This window comes from Oncorhynchus kisutch, linkage group LG23, assembly GCF_002021735.2.
Source record: "Oncorhynchus kisutch isolate 150728-3 linkage group LG23, Okis_V2, whole genome shotgun sequence".
Taxonomy (NCBI): domain Eukaryota; kingdom Metazoa; phylum Chordata; class Actinopteri; order Salmoniformes; family Salmonidae; genus Oncorhynchus; species Oncorhynchus kisutch.
Window position 1 is genome coordinate 40,596,662 of NC_034196.2, and position 23,540 is coordinate 40,620,201.

At 40.6% G+C, this 23,540-nt stretch overlaps 1 protein-coding gene across 4 annotated transcripts in view; it reads left to right on the forward strand.

Annotated features, from left to right (window-relative positions):
- pam (peptidylglycine alpha-amidating monooxygenase) overlaps window positions 1-23,540 on the forward strand; it is a 141,085-nt gene that overhangs the window by 95,247 nt on the left and 22,298 nt on the right. For all 4 annotated transcript variants that reach the window (XM_020458567.2, XM_031802865.1, XM_031802867.1 and 1 more), the window contains 7 exons: window positions 1,462-1,591; window positions 13,323-13,439; window positions 13,629-13,701; window positions 14,251-14,461; window positions 15,563-15,766; window positions 19,241-19,362; window positions 21,591-21,687. In XM_020458567.2, coding sequence (XP_020314156.1) covers window positions 1,462-1,591; window positions 13,323-13,439; window positions 13,629-13,701; window positions 14,251-14,461; window positions 15,563-15,766; window positions 19,241-19,362; window positions 21,591-21,687 — 954 coding nt within the window. The remainder of the gene's footprint in view (window positions 1-1,461; window positions 1,592-13,322; window positions 13,440-13,628; window positions 13,702-14,250; window positions 14,462-15,562; window positions 15,767-19,240; window positions 19,363-21,590; window positions 21,688-23,540) is intronic.

The following is a 23,540-nucleotide window of genomic DNA, read 5'->3' on the forward strand; positions in this document are numbered from 1 at the left end:
GCCTGCGTGGAATGGAGTTGCAGGCAGTGAATGTTGGCATATTGAACATCGACTGGGTCGTGTGGTATTTGAAGATGTAAATCTGAGTTTTTCTGTGAACGAGGATATTTGAAAAGGGCTTATGTTCTTCTATATGACGTCTTCATATTCATTACGTAAGCCCGACATAAGCACTTTACATAATCATTCATTACTTGTCATGAATCAAATTGAAGTAAACATTTTGTTGTTGTGAATGTGAAACCCTTTTAAGGCTTTGGCCTAGCAACTTTTCAACCACGTTTTAAGCAGATACTAAATCCACTCAATGATTCTTGATTGAAAATGCCATCCCCGCGACATGATAGGCTCTTTTCAATCATCAAACCATTTTAATAAGGCGATGAAGTGTCCTGAGGTGTTCACTACACCTGATTGCTTATCCAGTGCTGGTGTTTATGTTCAACTGGACGTTTGACCTTTTGACCCCATTTACAGTACAGTAATGCCTTCTAGCCAAATATCGGTCCAACTAACAATTCACAAAGTTTCTCTTGCAGCCGTTGATGTTGTTTTGTTTTTATTTATCAGAAGTTTGCAGAGTATGTTTGTGGTTGTGTGCGACACGCTCACGCTTCATTATTCTGTAGATTAATATGATTACATGCATCATTACATGTTATTGCACTCTGCTCTGTCTTATTAGCCCTATAATGAAAACCTCAATGTGGTTTCATTTCATTAGCTAAACTGTTGCAGTTAATTTTTATCCAATGCTAGCAATTTCGAAAATGTTTTTGGTCGAGGGCCATAAGACATGCTTAACATAAGCTTTGTCTCATTATGTGTTTACTTATGTCTAGTAATTGTCTACAGTGAATGGTCTTTGACCTAGTTACCATATCAACGAGAGAAGAGCACGAGCAGGAAAATCCACTCAAGCAACTAAATGCGAATAGATTTTTCAGGCTAATGCGTCAGTAGTAGCCAGAAATGTGTTTACGTTCACTTCCATTAGACTCACAGCAACCTTTTGTTTGAGCTCAGCGGCCTATCATCCTCCACTGTCCTCTCAAGCAATTCCAAAAATGGTGTCTTGCTGAATGCAGATGTTTTTTTTATTTTTTTTATTTAACCTATATTTATTTAGGAAGTCCCATTTGAAGTCAGAATACTTATTTGACAATGGAGACCTGGCAATGTACAGTGTATGTCAAATCATTCCACTTTAGATTAATCCAAACTATTAGTAGATTATCAGATTATTAGGAAACAGTGGGTGATGACGGGAGACGAGAGATCATTGCACCAGGGCAGCTAGGAATCTATTTGGTTTACATTACCCCATGCTAACGAACGACTTGCCAGATGTCAATTTTCCCTCCTTTGAAACGACCCTATGGTATTGTTAAGCTGACCACAGGTTTCTGGCGTTCCTCTCTCTCTCTGTGTGTGTGTTTGCGTGTGTGTGTGTGTGTGTAGAGTACCATCTGGAAGAGGTGACGGACTGGCCAGAGAGCCCACTCCAGCTGGGTCAGGTGTCCGGTTTGGCCCTGGACTCAGACGACAACCTGGTCATCTTCCACAGGGGAGACCACCAATGGGGGGTCAAGTAAGTAGCTATGATGATGTTACATATACAGTCGTGGCCAAAAGTTTTGAGAATGACACAAATATTAATTTCCACAAAGTTTGCTGCTTCAGTGTCTTTAGATATTTTTGTCAGATGTTACTATGGAATACTGAAGTATAATTACAAGCATTTTATAAGTGTCAAAGGCTTTTATTGACAATTACATGAAGTTGATGCAAAGAGTCAATATTTGCAGTGTTGACCCTTCTTTTTCCAAGAACTCTGCAATCTGCCATGTCAATTAACATCTGGGCAACATCCTGACTGAGGGCAGCCCATTCTTGCATAATCAATGCTTGGACTTTGTCAGAATTTGTGGGTTTTTGTTTGTCCACCCACCTCTTGACGATTGACCACAAGTTCTCAATGGGATTAAGGTCTGGGGAGTTTCATGGCCATAGACCCAAAATAACAATGTTTTGTTCCCCGAGCCACTTAGTTATCACTTGTGCCTTATGGCAAGGTGCTCCATCATGCTTGAAAAGGCATTGTCATCACCAAACTGTTCCTGGATGGTTGGGAGAAGTTGCTCTTGGAGGATGCGTTGGTTCCATTCTGTATTCATGGCTCTATTCTTAGGCAAATTGTGAGGACTGATGGTTGCGCTCACCTTGTCTTCTCCGGACAAGCTTTTTTCCGGATGACTTTACCCCAGTCCTCAGTAGTACAATCCGTGTACCTTTTGCAGAATATCAGTCTGTCCCTGATGTTTTTCCGAGAGAAGTTGCTTCTTTGCTGCCCTTCTTGACACCAGGCCATCCTCCAAAAGTCTTCACCTCACTGTGCGTGCAGATGCACTCACACCTGCCTGCTGCCATTCCTCAGCAAGCTCTGTACTGATCCCGCAGCTGAATCAGCTTTAGGAGACGGTCCTGGCGCTTGCTGGACTTTCTTGGGCGCCCTGAAGCCTTCTTCACAACAATTGAACTGCTCTCCTTGAAGTTGTTGATGAGCCGATAAATGGTTGATTTAGGTGCAATCTTACTGGCAGCAATATCCTTGCCTGTGAAGCCCTTTTTGTGCAAAGCAATGATGACTGCACGTGTTTCCTTGCAGGTAACCATGGATGACAGAGGAAAAGCAATGATTCCAAGCACCACCCTCCTTTTGAAGCTTCCAGTCTGTTATTTGAACTCAATCAGCATGACAGAGTGATCTCCAGCCTTGTCCTCGTCAACACTCACACCTGTGTTCACGAGAGAATCACTGACATGATGTCAGCTAGTCCTTTTGTGGCTGAAATGCAGTGGAAATGTTTTTGGGGGATTAAGTTTATTTGCATGGCAAAGAGGGACTTTGCAATTCATCTGATCACTCTTCATAACATTCTGGAGTATATGCAAATTGCCATCATACAGACTGAGGCAGCAGACTTTGTGAAAAATAATATTTGTGTAATTCTCAAAACTTTTGGCCACGACTGTACTGTTATACTGTTTCCCTACTGTAATGTTTATCCGAGAGAGGACCAATGTCTTCTTTATTTAACCAGAAAATCTCTTAAAGGTGCACTCCCGGGATCTTAAGCACAACAAATTCTTAAACATATTGCACAAATTGGGTAAAGTAGTACACAAAAAACAGGGACTTGTTTTGAGAGTACTTCTTTAAAGTTCTAAAGAGATACCTGCCAAGAATGTCAGTAAAGAAATGTATTACAGTGTGTAGGCTACTGAGGCCAAACACAACACAAACACCTCTCTCAAAGACAAAAACTTTTACAGTTTGCATTCAATGTTTCCCCTAAATGCACTGAGAAGCGGCGCACCGCCGCTACTAAATCGTGGCTGCCACTGGAAAAATTGTTTGCAGTAAACTAGCATTAAAACTGTCAAATGTTCTCTGCTCCATGGCAAAATGTGTAGATGTGCTTTAAAACAGCAAAATGTTGTCTCTGCTGCCAAGAGAAGGGCCTCTAAAATCGTGCCATTGCCCACGCCAGGGTTTCCGTCAGCCGCTAATGGCCGTAAAAAAAAACACATAGAAAAGCCGATAAATAAAATTGGCACCAGCCAATTGTCCAGCAGAAGAAAAAAAATCCCGTTGCGAAATAATGCTTTTTAGCCTATTCAAAATCAAATTAAATCAATTCAAAGTTTATTGGTCACGTGCGCCGAATACAGCAGGTGTAGACCTTACAGTGAAATGCTTACTTACATGCCCTAACCAACAGTGCGATTTTTAAGTAAAAAAATAGGTATTCGGTGACGTAAATACCAGTTGATGTAAATATATTTGACCAGTCAATGCTTATCTGTCTATGGGTTAATTTGCATAATTCCTTGGAATTAAATATGCCCGTGTCATGTATCTTATTTATCACACATACAACATACAGAGCCTTTTAGCTGTAGCTGTTGCTCTTAGCCTACTGCTATGTGTGCATTGCTGCACTAATAATGTTAAGAAATAATGGTTTATCAACATAATAAAAATTATAATATAGCCCAGGCCTACTGGTTGTATGAATTTGTGATCTATCGTCCCACAACAGTCCCAATCTGTTTAGGCAAGATCGTTCTTGACAAGCTGACCAGTAGAATAGGTAAACTTTTCTGCTATGGGGGAAAGTAGATTGACAGGGGCTTATAGGTGGCGTGTCGATTAAGGCTAAGGGAAGCTTTCCCTAAGTAAATTATATAGCTTGATTAGCCAACTTCTGTCTCTACATAAAATCATTCAAAATAGCCAACTAATGCATGATTTGGCCAGAGGATCATTAGCATACCCAAGCCTTAAAAAATTGCATTGCCTACAGTCTGAGCGAAAGGCAACGTGCGCAATTTGTTCAGCGTGCGTTGCAAATTCCAAATACAGTTGAAGTTGGAAGTTTACATACACTTAAGTCATTAAAACTTGTTTTTCAACCACTCCACACATTTCTTGTCAACAAACTATAGTTTTGGCAAGTCGGTGAGGACATCTACTTTGTGTATGACACAAATAATTCACTGTATCACATTTCCAGTGGGTCAGTAGTTTACATACACTAAGTTGACTGTGCCTTTAAACAGCTTGGAAAATTCCAGAAAATTATGTCATGGCTTTAGAAGCTTCTGATAGGCTAATTGACATAATTTGACTCAATTGGAGGTGTACCTGTGGATGTATTTCAAGGCCGACCTTCAAACTCAGTGCCTCTTTGCTTGACATCATGGGAAAATCATAAGAAATCAGCCAAGTCCTCAGAAAAATAATTGTAGACCTCCACTAGTCTGGTTCATCAATTTCCAAACGCCTGAAGGTGCCACACTCATCTGTACGAGCAATAGTACACAAGTATAAATACCATGGCACCACACAGCCTTCAAACCGCTCAGGAAGGAGACGCCTTCTGTCTCCTAGAGATGAACGTACTTTGGTGCGAAAAGTGCAAATCAATCCCAGAACAACAACAAAGGACCTTGTGAAGATGCTGGAGGAAACAGGTACAAAAGTATCTATATCCACAGTAAAACGAGTCCTATATCGACATAACCTGAAAGGCCGCTCGGCAAGGAAGAAGCCAAAACCGCCATAAAAAAGCCAGACTACGGTTTGCAACTGCAAATGGGGACAAAGATTGTACTTTTTGGAGAAACATCTTCTGGTCTGATGAAACAAAAATAGAACTGTTTGGCCATAATGATCATTGTTATGTTTGGAGGATAAAGGGGGAGGCTTGCAAGCCGAAGAACGCCATGCCAACCGTGAAGCACGGGGGTGGCAGCATCATGCTGTGGGGGTGCTTTGCTGCAGGGGGGCCTGGTGCACTTCACAAAATAGATGGCTCATGAGGGAGGAAAATTATGTGGATATATTGAAGCAACATCTCAAGACACCAGTTAAAGCTTGGTCGCAAATGGGTCTTCCAACTGGACAATGACCCCAAGCACACTTCCAAAGTTGTGGCAAAATGGCTTAAGGACAACAAAGTCATGGTATTGGAGTGGCCATCACAAAGCCATGACCTCAATCCTATAGAAAATTTGTGGGCAGAACTGAAAAGGCGTGTGCGGGCAAGGAGGCCCACAAACCTGACTCAGTTACATCAGCTTTGTCAGGAGGAATGGGCCAAAATTCATCCAACTTATTGTGGGAAGCTTGTGGAAGGCTACCTGAAACGATTGAACCAAGTTCAACAATTTAAAGGCAATGCTACCAAATACTAATTGAGTGTATGTAACCTTCTGACCCATTGGGAATGTGCTGAAATCAACAATTCTCTCTATTATTCTGACATTTCACATTCTTAAAATAAAGTGGTGATCCTAACTGACCAAAGACAGGGATTTTTTTTACTGGGATTAAATGTCAGGAATTGTGAAAACTGAGTTTAAGTGTATTTGGCTAAGGTGTATGTAAACTTCCGACTTCAACTGTAGATGATTGTTGAGTTGCTACTCTCAGTGAAAAGGCCCATCCATGCATATCGCACTATTTCAAAAGTACAATCACGGGAAAACATAGTTTGAGAAGAAAATGGCTATTGCTGTAAAAAGAAGACATTGAAAAGACTCTAATCTGTCATTCAGTAATTAAAATTATCAACTTAGTGGCCTCCCGGGTGGTGCAGTGGTCTAAGGCACTGCATCGCAGTGCTAGCTAGAGACTCTGGGTTCGAGCAGCCGGCTCGAGGTCCATGGGGCAACGCACAATTGGCCTAGCGTCGTCCGGGTTAGGGAGGGTCTGGCCGGTAGGGTTATCCTTGTCTCATCGCGCACTAGCGACTCCTGTGGTGGGCCGGGCGCAGTGCGCGCTGACCAGGTCGCTAGGTGCACGGTGTTTCCTCCGACACATGGGTGCGGCTGGCTTCCGGGTTAGATGCGCGCTGTGTTAAGAAGTAGTGAGTCTTGGTTGGGTTGTGTTTCGGAGGATGCACGGCTCTCGACCTTCGTCTCTCCCGAGCCCGTACGGGAGTTGTAGCGATGAGACAAGACAGTAACTACTAACAATTGGATACCACGAAATTGGGGAGAAAAAGGGGGTAAAAAAAAATATAAAATTGTATCAACTTAATTGAGCGAACAACAGGCTATAGACCTACTATCTTGTTGGCACCAGCGAGAGCATCGGCCATGCCCCTGGTGAGTGCTCACTGCGCATATTCACCCTTAATCAGCGTTGGCTCAGTGCCGCTTAAAAGTTAGTTTTTGGACAATGGACGTCATATTCATTTCGTGTCTCCTCTTCTCGTAGGCCTGTTATATGGACAACATTGCTTTTATTGATTGTTTGTCCGTGTCAGCAGAGTAGTCTACCCTGTAATTTGTCGTATTAAAAAAGATTCTGCTGATGTCTCCAGTCATATAAAGTGTAGTTGAATCGCTTTAAATATGTTTTTCCCAATGCAAAGAAAGACGACACGTTAACGTTATGTTGTCAGTCATGCATTTAACGGTCTATTTTGCAAACAGTGATTGAGATATCTTATTATCCTAAATTATGACTATCCAATCTACTCATCACGTTACCCTTACAAAAGGACTGCAGTTTTGAAACTGCTGTTAAAGTGCAGAAACTGCAGTTGACTGTGGTGTTTTCGATGCAGTAATATACTATAATATTATACTGCACTCTAACTGCAGTTACACTGCAAAACTACTGTAGTAAAACATAAATAATATTTGGGACACAGTATTTGCAGGATACTGCAGCTACACTGCAGTCTGACTGCAACCTTTTTTTGTAAGGGTAGGAATAGTAGGCCATCTTACCCAAGTCTGCAAATGCAATGATTTATGGAATGCTTTGTTATAAAGATGCATTTTTATGGTGAAAATGTGCTCTCCTAAACTTGGAACTCACGCTCTGCCTATGCATAGTCTAGTGATTTAGCTGTTCATTACTTGTCTTGTTGGCTGAGGAAAAATAAATGTGGACAGTTATGCCGCATTCACGCGCTAGTCGGAACTAGGAAAACTTTGGAAATATCCATCTTGCTAACTGGTTTGAACGTGGCACATGTTTAACTACAACCTATTAGCGAGTCGAACATTTCTGAGTTTCCCAGTTCCGACTAGCACGCGAACGCGACGTCATTCTAACGCCTTCAAAGTGCGCGGTAAGGACACACGTCATTGCCTCCTCGATTTGCACGTTCTGTGAAGACGAATTACCATAATCTTAATGTGATTTCTGTCATTCTGATCACCGTGGGTGGATACCCTAATCAGGTTACCGGTACACTTCTCAAATGTCCCGTAATTTAAAACGCTGCCGGTCAAATGCCCAATGCCACATTTTCATTACGGAAACCCTGGCCCACGCCCTCTTTCACCGCTGCTGAAAAAAATCCTAGGATAAACATTGGCATTGTCTTGCATTGCAACACTTCCAAGTCTAATCTTTAGAAAGCTGGAAATCGATGTTCCTGGTGCTGGTGCTTAATATTCAGACAATGACACCATTTCCTCTCATCTCAGTCTATTGGAGCTTAATATTCAGATCATGACACCATTTCCTCTCATCTCGGTCTATTGTGAAGTGCTCCATTCAACTACTTAGACATTTTTGACTTTATCAGACTGTCAGCGATGTCCAAATACTGTTAAATGGACTTCTGGACCGGAGATAATTTAGACCTATCACCTATGTCTACTTACCCACATCCATTCAGATCAGTGGTGAATGGAATACAAGGGGGGTAAGTAATTTAAGAGTGTTGGGATATTTTCCCTGGTCTGTCCACTGTGCAAACAAACTGCAAACAAACTGATTTTTGAGATAAGCTTCAGGCACAGGCACAAACCAGTTTAGTGAGGCTGAAGTAATGGATAATTGCAAATAGATCGTCAGTTAGTGAAGTCCCTTCTCTCGAATGATCCGGTTTTACTTTCCTCCAAATCAGATAAGACTTTTATGTAAATAGTGGTGCATCCCTTTAAGGCTGTGTGGCTGTGTCCTAAATGAAACCCTTTCCCTGTTTAGTGCACTACTTTTGACCAGGGCCCACTATGTCGGGAATAAGGTGCAATTTGGGATGCAGCCTGTGTCTCTTGATGTTTGGCAGGCTGAGCCCAAGGTTCCTTCTGTCTTTCTGTTTGTTTTGTTCAGAGGGAGCAATAGGGATACAGTCTGTAGACTGGAGTCAGTAATTGGGGCACTGTGTTCCTCCAGTGTTCAGGGTTGTAACCTGTCACTAGGCCAGGAATTGGTAGACCCCCCCCCCTCCCCAATGCAATTCAAACCTCTCCCAGGTCTCCTGATTAGCATAAATAGACAGGCAATCTGGGCAAGGTGATGAAAGAGTGAAGACGCAATCGGCTTTGGTGATGTGTTCAAAAAAAAAAAAAAATGGTTTCTGAATTCGTGATTGTAACTTTTGGTAACTGTAACCAGGTTTCCATCCAACCTTTTTTGTGAGTAAAGTACATGTCGGATAAAACATTTAATGACGGCAAATGTCGACAAAACAAAATACACGACAAGGTGGGATTTTTTTGTGTCGGTACAATGAATTATGCGAGAAATGTTTTTGGAAGCTCTTTTATGCACAACAACCATCATATCGAAGTTAACTTGGGAGTCACACGATGACATGTTGTGTGGTCCTCCCGCTACGACTCATCAGGAAGCATGCAGTTTATTAGGAAACAGAAGAAATACATTATGATGAACTTCACAGGGTGGTGAAAGTGCACTGTGATGAGCTTGATGCTCCTTTCCAATAATTATCGAGGGTTTTATATAATGCAATATTTCTTGTGAGAAAACCATCAGTAGAGTTGAAAATGCGATGGAAACCCATTTAACTTGTATTTTTTATTCGGGTACATGTGAATTTGACCGCAAAAGGTATTTTATGTGGACTATGTCATCACGCACAGCACTTTATCTGAAACATCAATTTGATGGAAACATCTCTGGAGGGGAAATGTGGATTTTATAATATTTGCATGAAAATTGGTTGCCAATTGGATGGAAACCTAGCTAGTGTAGTATAGGGATCACATATTAGGCACTAAATTTGCAGTTTATAAGTGTGTATAGAAATAGCTTATTAGGCATTTATCTTATTATCATCAATTTACTAGGCCTTGAATTGGTGACAATAATGAATTTCTAACAGTTAGAAGCTTAGTACTCTTTTATGAAATCAGTTTGTGATGAATGGTGAGTTTAAGTATGGACTTGTTTCACTCCCCTTAAGCAACATGTTTTTAAAGTAAACAAGAGCATAGACATTTTTGTCCCTCTTTTAAATGTATCGTTGTAAAAAGCGTAGTGAAGAAGATTCACAATAATTGAGTTTACAACAAAAAACATGTTTTTTTTTAATGACCAAACCGTGTATTTCTAAATATATATAAAATAATATTTTAACCTATTTAACTAGGCAAGTCAGTTATGAAGAAATTCTTATGTACAATGACGGCCTACCCCCGGCCTAACCCAGACGACTCTGGGTCAATTGAGCGCCGCCCTATGGGTCTCCCGATCACGGCCGGTTGTGATACAGCCTGGAATCGAACCAGGCTCTGTAGTGGCGCTTCTAGCACTGAGATGCAGTGCCTTAGACTGCTGCACCACTCAGTCTCAATTAGTCTAATCATTGCCTGGCTTCTGAGCTTCCCTCTTCCTACTGCTGACCATGACCATATCAGAGTCAATTTGAAGGGCCTAATTAGTTATCCCAGTGCATGTGTCCAGCTCCACTGATGTGGCCCATATCAATTACAGGAATGTGCCATATTAAAGGTAGAATATGCAGAAATCGCTCCGCCATTTCCTGGTTGCTAAAATTCTAATAGTTCTCCTAATTTCAGTTTGTGACAAAACAAGCAATGTATAGAGAATCATTGTACCTAAACCGCTGTGAAATATATTTTCAATAACCAAAAATATTGTATTTTTTAGCTTGTTTGAAACTGGTCTACAAAACCGAAAATAAAAGACTACGTAAAACTAAACTTAAGAACGGGAAGCATAGAGAGAGTGCACATAGACCATATCTTACTGCTTCTTAGATCTATAACTACATTTCTATGTGAATTTGGTCTTGTCACCCAAAAAGTTACATATTGCAGCTGTCGTGTCTTTACTATCATTAAATGAAGACTTTTAGTTTTTATCAAAGATCCTCTGTAATTGGTATTACGCAATTAAACTGATTAATCATGCAACTGTAATTAACTATTGAAGTCGGGGCACCAAAGAAAATATTCAGATTACAAAGTTGTAATTTTCCTAATATAACTTTTCAGATATTTTATAACTGATCAATTAGTCTTCGAATTAATGAATTATTTACGTTACCTCACGTTAGTCTCATTCCAAACGTAAATTGTTGGTTATCTGCACGAACCCAGTCTTCACTATGAGTCATCCATATATCAATTGTCTTAAATCATTTATTTATTAACTAGTAATTCACAGAACTGCATAAACAAACAAAGTAAAAATGATTACAAGAAATGTTTCCGTCCTCTCTCTCTCTCTCCCTCTCTCTCTCCCTCTCTCTCTCTCTCTCTCTCTCTCTCTCTCTCTCTCTCTCTCTCTCTCTCTCTCTCTCTCTCTCTCTCCCTCTCTCTCTCTCTCTCTCTCTCTCTCTCTCTCTCTCTCTCTCTCTCTCTCTCTCTCTCTCTCTCTCTCTCTCTTTCTCTTTCTCTTTCTCTTTCTCTCTCTCTCTCTCTCATAATGGAGAAAAACATGGTCTGTTGAGGAATTCTCAAGGTTGGGGTTTTTACAATGCTTTTAAATTATAGAGGATAACACAAAAAGGTTTTTAACTTATTTCCATTGTGGTTAGATTGTATTGTCCGGCAGGCTTCATTGATAGAGATATTTACACTAGATTATAAATACTTGACAACAAACAAAAAGCATCACTCATCAATAGGAAGAAAACAGTCAAAAAAATTAAATGGCATTCATGAGAACGTTCAAAAGACCTGTATAGAAGCCTCAGAAATCAATCATAAGCAAATGCCATCCAGCAAAAAGGTAATTTTTCTCTCTCTCTCTCTCTCTCTCTCTCTCTCTCTCTCTCTCTCTCTCTCTCTCTCTCTCTCTCTCTCTCTCTCTCTCTCTCTCTCTCTCTCTCTCTCTCTCTCTCTCTCTCTCTCTCTCTCTCTCTCTCTCTCTCTCTCTCTCTCTCTCTCTCTCTCTCTCTCTCTCTCTCTCTCTCTCTCTCTCTCTCTCTCTCTCTCATATATATATATATAATGGAGAAAAACATGGTCTGTTGAGGAATTCTCAAGGTTGGGGTTTTATTCTGAATTGCAGAAAAGGGCCTGTCTCAGGATGCCCGACCCTAACTGGGCTCATGGGCGGTCCTCTGATTTAGTGATGTGGCCGCACCGTCTCTCATGAGTTTTACAAACTTGTACCAAACGGACCAGTTCGTAGCTGGATTCTTCACCGATATTTTATACCTTCTCCGGAACATGAATGTTGTTCGGACCTCAAGTTCTGTGAGGTGGAAGAAATTCCTTTGTTCTCTACGAAACTTCACTCTGTCTCTATACTGTGTGGCCATGCGGCAGGATCTTCCTGGAATTTACGACCTCTCTGACCACAGCAGCCTAGTTGTAGGAGGCAGGGAGAGGGAGATGGGGCTTGCTGTACCCAAAGAGGGCAACGCCATGACACAGCTTTAAAATATTTTACACCCAAAAAATATTTTAGTGTTTTGTTCATTAGTCCACTGTTGATATGGTTCCAGTAAAATGTGCTTGTCAGCAGTTAAGTTGTAACTTTCAGTACAAATTAAAAATTGTCATGACATACTAAAATATGTTTTAGAAGAAAAATATCCCTTTAACTGGCCAAGACTCTCCCTGTGAAATAACATAAATTTCATGAGCCGCCAACGTGAGCCACCATGCGCTAACAGGCAAAAGCTAATTCCGCTAACTGCCCTTGCCTCAGTGCTCTTAAGACTCTGGAGCCAGATGAGGGGAAAATGAATTAGCTAGGTCATTAGGTGAGAACGGATAGTCCCTCTCTATATCAGTCATCAGTATACACCCCAGCTACAGTTTGTTATTTACTGCTATCCTACCTTAAACTCGTTAAGCTCTTGTAGCTGATGTTGTCCTGCGTAATTCATCAAAAAGTCAAAAGTTCAGGGATGTGAACAAATGTGTCCCAGGTGGTGTTCATTGACGAACGCAGTTTTGTTTCATAGACCAGATAGAGGCGTGATTTATTATATATTCTGTGCTTACTCCACAATAGGGACATTACTGAGTTTGTTAGGTATAAGGCATTGTTTTTCTATCGAGGAGTCCACAGGGAGTTCGAGGATGAAAGTGAGGGATCGGAAACCAAGAGTGAAAGTTGGGGTCCTCTGTTATTTTTTTGGTGAATTCCAGAAGGGACTGATTATAGCAAGGACTCAGGAAGAGTTCAAGGTATTTGTTTAAGTATTTGGGATTGTTTGAGTGAATCATTTGTACGATTTTGTCACTTTTGTGTCCTGTCGCCTCCCCTTTGATGGAAACCTCCTGATTCAGTAATAGCGTTCCCCTTCAAACAAACAAAACAAATATGACTTGCAGAGTCATCACATTTTGGTTGTTATACATTGATTCGAGTTTCTGCGTCCCAAATGACACCATATTCCCTATATAGTACACTACTTTTGACCAAGGGCTCTGGTCAAAAGTAGTTCATGATATAGTAGGTAATAGTGAGCCGTTTGGGGCACCCAACACCTTTTGTTGTCTCAGACAATTTTATAGGTATTCTCTGTATTTTAACACAAGTCATTCTCCTTCTGTTGCAGCTCCTTCGACAACAGCGGCAAATACCAGCAGCAGTCCCTGGGTCCCATTCAACAGTCCACCATTCTCGTGGTGGATCCCGTCAAAGGCAGCGTACTCAAGGCCTCCGGAAGAAATATGTAAGAAGCGTTACCACCGCTGTGCAAACGAGGGCAATTAGGCGTTTTGACACATAATAGATGTCTTATGTAATAAGCACACAGGCTTTGTCCAAAATAGCACCCTTATTCCCTATGTAGTGCACTAAGTAGACTCCTAGGACGTGATGTTGTTGCATTTAAAGAGTGTTTTCTCCGTGTGCTCGGCAGGTTTTACTTGCCTCATGGAATCACCACGGACAAGGACAATAACTACTGGGTCACGGATGTGGCGCTTCATCAGGTGAGAACCATAGTGTTCACATCCTCACTGGCCTTGGTCAGGTGAGAACCATAGTGGTCACATCCTCACTGGCCATATGAAATGTGTCTGATTGAGCCGGCATATGCTACCATATGCAATGTCTGATTGAGCCGGCATATGCTACCATATGAAATGTCTGATTGAGCCGGCACATGCTACCATATGAAATGTCTGATTGACCCGGCACATGCTACCATATGAAATGTCTGATTGAGCCGGCACATGCTACCATATGGCATATGGCATATGGCATGTACCAAGACCCACTACTATAGTTGTACTGTAGTGACATTTGGCTTTAGTGATCGTAAGGCCAGGAGTTTTTCTGAGAACATGACCTAACCAGGAAACACTCTGGACCCTATATAATAAGTCAACATACTTCCGTACCGAAATGGCACCCTGTTCCCTATTTAGTGCACTACTTTTGACCAGATTCCTATGGGAATAGGGTGCCATTTAGGGTGCCATTTGGGACATAGGCTTTGACTTTCGTAGTGTACAACATACGGTGTCCCCCTCACCTAGGTGTTCAAACTGAGCAGCGATGGCCGGGACAAGCCCCTGGTAGTGCTGGGAGAGGCCTTTGAACCAGGAAGTGACAAAGAGCACTTCTGCAAGCCCACCGATGTGGCGGTGGACCCCGTGACCGGGAACGTGTACGTGTCAGACGGATACTGCAATGCCAGGATACTTAAGTTCTCACCCGAGGGAAAATACCTGTCACACTGGGGAGCAGGTTTGTAGTACATGCTCCAGACGTGCACATGTTTGCACACACACACAAACACAGACACACACACACACACACACAGACACACATACACAGACACACAGACAAACACACACACATTCAGACAAACATGAACACAAACACACACACACACACAAAAACAAACACACACATTCAGACAAACATGAACACACACACAATGAAAGATTTATTGGCAGTTTGTTTGAAGCGAAGGCCATGTCAGGCTCAGCTTGACATAATGTGTTTGAATCTATATTGATTTACCTGTAATAGCATGCCAATATTTTCTGCTGATGTGGCTGCTGTGAACTCCTCTTCATTACCCTTGGTGCAGTACATCACAACGGTGCTTTTACGGTAAATCATTCAATAGGCCTTAGAGGACATGCAGTGGCTGAAGACCTCTACACACGTCTAACTAGTGGGAGCACAGGTTATTTACAGTATCTGGAGTACCTAGTGAAATATCAAATACACTTCTATTCACACACTCCCAATTTTATTCTCCCAATTCTCCTATTAAAATATTCAATGACAATTGTGCCAAAAGAAACTGGGTATAGGGAATATATTAAGACACAATAATAATTTGAGCTGAGTTAGACACAGTAGTTCAAGACCAGACCACCAATGATGGTGGTGGTGGTGGTGGGGGGGGGGGGGGGTTCTGCTGGGTCACGGATTCCGTGGTTAGGGACATTGTTTTGCACATCTTGTTGGTCCCAAGAACATTCACCATGCTCTAAGGAGGTAACACCAGAGTATAGATAGAGGGCTCATCTTTGTGCCTGTGACAGCATGAGCAGGGAGTTATAAAACATGTTGTATCTATCTACAGTCCTCTATCTCCATGGTAACACCACGAAATGTCTGGGCCCCAATGTTCTCAGACAAAGTGAACCTAAGTGATTCACTCCCTGGGCCGTGCTCAAAGACCGTTTGATTCACAGTTGTCTTTCAATTGCTCTGGGTCATATTCACTAGGCATGAAACTCAAGAAAACAGTCCCAAATGGGGATACACACCATTTTGAAACATTTTGTTACGCTGTGCCCTAATGAACATGTCCCTGTTCTTCCCCCTCAGGCTCGTCAGACAGAAGGAGAAGGGTCCAGTTCCGAATCCCACACAGCTTGGTGTTTCTGCCTGACAGGCGGGAGCTGTGCGTGGCCGACCGGGAGAATGGACGCATCCAGTGCTTTGTCGCTGAATCCGGGGAATTCGTCAAGGAGATCAAGAAGCAGGAGTTTGGAGGGGAAGTGTTTGCCATCTCCTACGCACCTGTGCATGGTGAGTCCGGTGTGGTTTTAGAAATAGAATAGAACACCTATTATCTCTATGGTTATGGGTAGAGAATAGAACACCTATTATCTCTATGGGTAGAGAATATAACACCTATTATCTCTATGGGTAGAGAATAGAACACCTATTATCTCTATGGTTATGGTTAGAGAATATAACACCTATTATCTCTATGGTTATGGGTAGAGAATAGAACTCCTATTATCTCTATGGTTATGGTTATGGTTAGAGAGTATAACACCTATTATCTCTATGGTTATGGGTAGAGAATAGAACACCTATTATCTCTATGGTTATGGGTAGAGAATATAACTCATATTATCTCTATGGTTATGGGTAGAGAATATAACACCTATTATCTCTATGGTTATGGTTAGAGAATATAACACCTATTATCTCTATGGGTAGAGAATAGAACACCTATTATCGCTATGGTTATGGGTAGAAAATAGAACACCTATTATCTCTATGGTTATGGTTAGAGAATAGAACACCTATTATCTCTATGGTTATGGTTAGAGAATATAACACCTATTATCTCTATGGGTAGAGAATAGAACACCTATTATCGCTATGGTTATGGGTAGAGAATAGAACACCTATTATCTCTATGGTTATGGTTAGAGAATAGAACACCTATTATCTCTATGGTTATGGGTAGAGAATATAACACCTATTATCTCTATGGTTATGGTTAGAGAATAGAACACCTATTATCTCTATGGTTATGGGTAGAGAATAGAACACCTATTATCTCTATGGTTATGGGTAGAGAATAGAACACCTATTATCTCTATGGTTATGGGTAGAGAATATAACACCTATTATCTCTCTGGTTATGGTTAGAGAATAGAACACCTATTATCTCTATGGTTATGGTTAGAGAATAGAACACCTATTATCTCTATGGTTATGGTTAGAGAATAGAACACCTATTATCTCTATGGTTATGGGTAGAGAATAGAACTCCTATTATCTCTATGGTTATGGGTAGAGAATATAACACCTATTATCTCTATGGGTAGAGAATAGAACACCTATTATCTCTCTGGTTATGGTTAGAGAATAGAACACCTATTATCTCTATGGTTATGGTTAGAGAATAGAACACCTATTATCTCTATGGTTATGGTTAGAGAATAGAACACCTATTATCTCTATGGTTAGAGAATAGAACACCTATTATCTCTATGGTTATGGTTAGAGAATATAACACCTATTATCTCTATGGGTAGAGAATATAACACCTATTATCTCTATGGTTATGGGTAGAGAATAGAACACCTATTATCTCTATGGTTATGGGTAGAGAATAGAACACCTATTATCTCTATGGTTATGGTTAGAGAATAGAACACCTATTATCTCTATGGGTAGAGAATAGAACACCTATTATCTCTATGGTTATGGTTAGAGAATATAACACCTATTATCTCTATGGGTAGAGAATATAACACCTATTATCTCTATGGTTATGGTTAGAGAATAGAACACCTATTATCTCTATGGTTATGGGTAGAGAATATAACACCTATTATGGTTATGGTTAGAGAATAGAACACCTATTATCTCTATGGTTATGGGTAGAGAATAGAACACCTATTATCTCTATGGTTATGGGTAGAGAATAGAACACCTATTATCTCTATGGTTATGGTTAGAGAATAGAACACCTATTATCTCTATGGTTATGGGTAGAGAATAGAACTCATATTATCTCTATGGTTATGGGTAGAGAATAGAACACCTATTATCTCTATGGTTATGGTTAGAGAATATAACACCTATTATCTCTATGGGTAGAGAATAGAACACCTATTATCTCTATGGTTATGGTTAGAGAATAGAACACCTATTATCTCTATGGTTATGGGTAGAGAATATAACACCTATTATCTCTATGGTTATGGTTAGAGAATAGAACACCTATTATCTCTATGGTTATGGGTAGAGAATAGAACACCTATTATCTCTATGGTTATGGGTAGAGAATAGAACACCTATTATCTCTATGGTTATGGGTAGAGAATAGAACACCTATTATCTCTATGGTTATGGTTAGAGAATAGAACACCTATTATCTCTATGGTTATGGGTAGAGAATATAACACCTATTATCTCTATGGTTATGGTTAGAGAATAGAACACCTATTATCTCTATGGTTATGGGTAGAGAATAGAACACCTATTATCTCTCTGGTTATGGTCAGAGAATAGAACACTAAATATGTGTGTTATATCTCTATGGCAGGGATGGGCAACTTGCGCCCCGCCCCACCTTTTGAAGACCGTTGGATCAATTTCCACAAAAATAAACAGTACAAAAATATATGTATTTGTTCATTTATTTTTGGAGTGGAACTCTTTGGGGTTTCAACTTACTGTTGAGAGTTAGAATAGTAGGAATACTCAAGGTGCCATTTTAAAATGTGGAAGTGCATCAGCAGTTTTTCTCTTGTGTCAGTCACTGACAGTCACTCAATTAGCCCTTGTCAGCTAACATTTTTAGATTGCTAAGTTAGTTTAGCAGCCAGCTATCTACATTTATCATGGTCAAATTACCGGCCGGGGGTCCCGCCATTGATTTTGTTCGTCAGTCTCACTCAGACATCATATAAAAAAAACTGCAAACATTTCTATTCACCCTATGGGCATAATTATTAGAATTGCATGAAATTAGTTATAAAATGGCTAAATCTTCTTTCTGTCCCATGGCAAAATGTGTAGAATTGCAGGAAACTTGCTTTAAAACGTAAACATTTTCTCTACGCTCCATGGCAAAATGTGTAGAATTGCAGGAAACTTGCTTTAAAACGTAAACATTTTCTCTACGCTCCATGGCAAAATGTGTAGAATTGCAGGAAACTTGCTTTAAAACGTAAACATTTTCGCTACGCTCCATGGCAAAATGTGTAGAATAATTAATTTATTTGTACTATTTTTTTTGTGTGACCCCCCCATCAAAGTTGCCCATTCCTGCACTTTGGTTATGGGTATAAAATGAAACACCAAATCTGTGTTATATCTCTATGGTTATGGCTATGTCATATTCACAGGGATTTATTTTCTGGGAATAATTCAGGTGTAAAATTATTAAAACCATACATCACACTAGCAATCCACTTTATATCGGTTGCCAGTGTGTGTTTTATTTGAGGAAAATTAGACACCAACGTCTTAGAGAAATTATACATCCACAATCCCCATAATAAAACCACTTAATTTCATCTGCACACTGTAAGGTCTTTCCTAGAGACAGCTAATTGCACCATTTCACTTTGTAATAAACGTTTTTGTGATGCCGACTTTCATGTTGCGTCGTGCTGCCTCATGCAAATGCAAGTCTTCAAAGGGGAAAATCCATATTTATGTGCCTGTTCCCTTAACCCGTGTGTGTGTGTGTGTGTGTGTGTGTGTGTGTGTGTGTGTGCGCGCGCCTTATGCAAATGTATGTGTATCCAGGTGGTCTGATCTACGCGGTGAATGGGGAATCTGCGTACGGGCGCTCTGCCCCTCTCAAAGGCTTTGTGATTAATTATTCAACCAAGGAGATCCTGGATGACTTCAGCCCAGAAAACGCACAGGTTGGTTACGGATGGGAGGGAGGGCTCTGCTGCAAACACAACCATTTTTCTACAAACCAGAGCAGCAATAAATAACAGTATTGAACATCCTTCTGATTCAATCAGCATGTACCATTAATAAGTAAATAAATAAAGAGTGTTCTCTCTGGTCTAATGATGTCTCCATTTTGGCCCTTTTGGCTTTTCATAACAAAGCTGCTTGACATTTAGTTGCTTGTAGAGTAGTTGCTAAATAGCTAGTGTATTTCAGTGAACATTTGCATCTTAGTCATTTAGAATACGCTCTTATCCAGAGCGACTTACAGTAGGGAGTGCATAAATGTTTATACGTTTTCCTACTGGTCCCCCGTGGGTATCGAATGAGCACTCTATACAGGCTTGTTATTGCCACTAGTACAGTACGTCTTCACTACCTTCAGGATAACGACCCTGGATGAAAACAATAAAGCTTAAAACTGCAATATGTCATTTTTGGAGCGACCCGACCAAATCCACATAGAAATGTACGTTTATAGATCTGTCATTCTCATTGAAAGCAAGTCTAAGAAGCGGTAGATATGTTCTATGCGTTCTTTTTCCGATGCTTCCCATTTTCCATTTGCGTCTTTTACTTTTGGTTTCGTACACCAGATTCTTGGATCAACAAGGACAGTTATGGCCTTATGTTGATGGGGATAACCTGCTTGACTGAGGAGGCCCTCCGGGCACAAACCACAGAGGGAGCTCTGTACCAAGCAATCACCTTAATTGCTATTCATGTTACCTCAATCACTATCGGGCACTTCACACACCAGTCAAACATTGGAATTATCTGAAATCTTTATCTGTCTATTGAGCCTTAGAGCAAGCAAAGAAAATAGTTATTGATCTCCATTGATGGTATGTGATTTGTCTAATACAGTAGGGCGGCAGGTAGCCTAGTGGTTAGAGTGTTGGGCCAGTAACTGAAAGGTTGCTGGATCGATTCCCTGAGCTGACAAGGTAAAAATCTGTCGTTCTGCCCCTGAGCAAGGCAGTTAACCCACTGTTCCCTGGGCACCGAAGACGTGGGTGTCGATTTAAGGCAGCTCCCTGCACCTCTCTGATTCAGAGGGGTTGGGTTAAATGTAGAAGACACATTTCAGTTGAAGGTATTCAGTTGTACAACTGACTAGGTATCAACAGCAGGTTTTTGTTGTTGCTGGAACTCAAATGAGATTCTGCCTAGAAACATTAGAGTCACTGGCAGAATGTTTACATGTGATCGTTGGGATCAGATTTAAAGGCATTGTCCATCCAAATTTCAACATGGCATATTGGTTTCCTGTAAGCAGTGTATGGATATGGTTAGACAGCAATCCATGTTCTGGTTTTGTCCATTGACTGCTTACAGGGTAAGTAAACCAATGTTAAATGTGTGAATTGTGTGAACTTTCCTTTTAAAAGCTATGGTCTGACAATGGCTCCACTGATTGTGAGATGGATCTACACCCTCGTCTCTGACTACTTGAGCCACTTAAAGTGATTGTGTCATCTTCTTCCAGGAGAGTTAATCATTCTTCCTATCCCTGTCTGGCCAGCCCTGATGCATGACTACCTGATTTAGTGCCTCTGAGCTAATCAGATGCCAGCAGGGAATTTCATTAAAACGGCAATAAAATAAAGATCTTCCTGCCGTGTCTCTTGGGGTTGGTTTCTGTGTGCCAAGTTGAGTGGGGTTTGTGTTTGTCGTCTATCTTGGATTATAAACTACGAGGACAGGTAGAGACCTATTGGTTTAATAACTGGACACCTTGATTTATCCCGATTTAGATCTGACTGTTACTTTATCAGTGAATCTATGAAGGGCTTGAAGGGCTCCCGAGTTGCGCAACGGTCTAAGGCGCTACATCTCAAGTGTTAGAGGCGTCACTACAGACCCTGGTTCGATTCCAGGCTGTATCACAACCGGCTGTGATTGGGAGTTCCAAAGGGCGGCGCAGAATTGGCCCAGCGTTATCCAGGTTAGGGTTTAGCCGGAGTAGGCCGTCATTGTAAATAAGAATTGGTTCTTAACTGTCTTGTTAAATTAATAAATAAAAAACAATATGTTTACATTTTACTTTAAGTTTCATCTCATAGACTGAAGAAATAATGAGTATTAAGTCTTGCATAATCTAGACTGTATTAATGTGAAGTACAGAATAATTTAAAGATGATTGTTTTTGAATGGCTGTACTAACTACAGTGTGTCTTCCCTCTCTTTTCAGGAGTTTGGAATGCCTCACGACATTGTTGTAACCAAAGATGGGCGTGTCTTTGTAGGAGATGCAGCCACAGACTCCGTGCTAAAGTTCTCCTCTGACAGTAAGTCAACTTTAACCAAAGTATTCCAGATTATCCAGGATGTCTCACTAAGAAAGTTTAATTAGATTAACCTTTCGACTGTGAAATTAAACCTCTTAGATGTTAAGTCCCCTCCCCCATGTGGTTCTGGACCCGTTCCGAATGACATTTTGGTGTCCAAAGCGCTGTGTGAACGCCGTAGGGTCGGTCCGTGCCTTATAATGCCAGAAACCCCCATCTGTCTGTTCTTTGCTTCCACTCTCCCAGCGGAGCTGACTTGAAGTGTCAGGTTTCAGAACCTACATATGCATAGGGAATGACGTGTCACATTTTCTAGCCTATCCAGCCAAGCCTGGGTGACGGCATTTGAACAGTGACAGTCTAACAAGTCCAGGCACTGTGGTTTCATCTGTCTGTGATATTCTCAGCCAGGTTTTTAGAGGTCTCAACATAAAAAAATACGAAATAATTTCCTAGAATTTAAACAAACACTTGAATGGTGTCTCTTCGCCGCTCAATGGGACGTTTAGGATAAAATTATTTTATGTGCCAATATTGTAGTCACTAAGTATGATCATATTTATTTTGCAATTATAATAAATGTGAAATCTTATAGCAAGTTGTTTATAATTTGATTATTACTATATTTAGAAAACATTTCAGTCATTTCAAGCCCTATTGCACCACTTTTGTTGAATTGGAAAATAAACACATGATTTTTCATATTTTCATCATATTTGTACAAGAGGTCGACCGATTAATTAGGGCCGATTTCAAGTTTTCATAACAATCGGTATTTGGCATTTTTGGACGCCAATTATGGCCGATTCTATTGCATTCCACGAGGGTAATGTGTGGCAGGCTGACCACCTGTTACGCGAGTGCAGCAAGGAGCGAAGGAAAGTTGCTAGCTAGCATTAAACTTATCTTATAAAAAACAATCGATCTTCACATAATCACTAGTTAACTACACATAGTTGATGATATTACTAGGTTAACTAGCTTGTCCTGCGTTGCATATAATCAATGCGGTGCCTGTTAATTTATCATCGAATCACAGCCTACTTCGCCAAATGGGTGATAATTTATCAAAGGCGCATTCGCGAAAAAAGCACAGTCATTGCACGAATATACCTAACCATTAACATCTTTTGCCATTCTTAAAATCAATACACAGAAGTATATATTGTTTAAACCTGCATATTTAGTTAAAAGAAATTCATGTTAGCAGGCAATATTAACGAGGGAAATCGTGTCACTTCTCTTGCATTCATTGCACGCAGAGTCAGGGTATAAGCCACAGTTTGGGCCGCCGGGCTCGTTGCGAACTAGTTTGCCAGAATTGTACATAATTATTACATAACATTGAAGGTTGTGCAATGTAATAGCAATATTTAGACTTAGGGTTGCCACCCGTTCGATAAAACACGGAACAGTTCTATATTTCACTGAAAGAATAAATGTTTTCGAAATGATAGTTTCCGGATTTGACCATATTAATGACCAAAGGCTTGTATTTCTGTGTTTATTATATTATAATTAATTCTATGATTTGATATTTGAAAGAGCAGTCTGACTGAGCGGTGGTAGGCGGCAGCAGGCTCGTAAGCATTCATTCAAACTTTACTGCTTTTGCCAGCAGCTCTTAGCAATGCTTGATCACAGCGCTGTTTATGACTTCAAGCCTATCAACTCCTGAGACTAAAGTGCCTATTAGAACCTCCAATAGTCAAAGGTATATGAAATACAAATGGTATAGAGAGAAATAGTCGACGCGTCATAATTCCTATAATAACTGCAACCTAATATTTCTTTACTGGGAATATTGAACCACTATGAACTTGAGCTTGTGCCCTCAAACGTGAGTACACCTC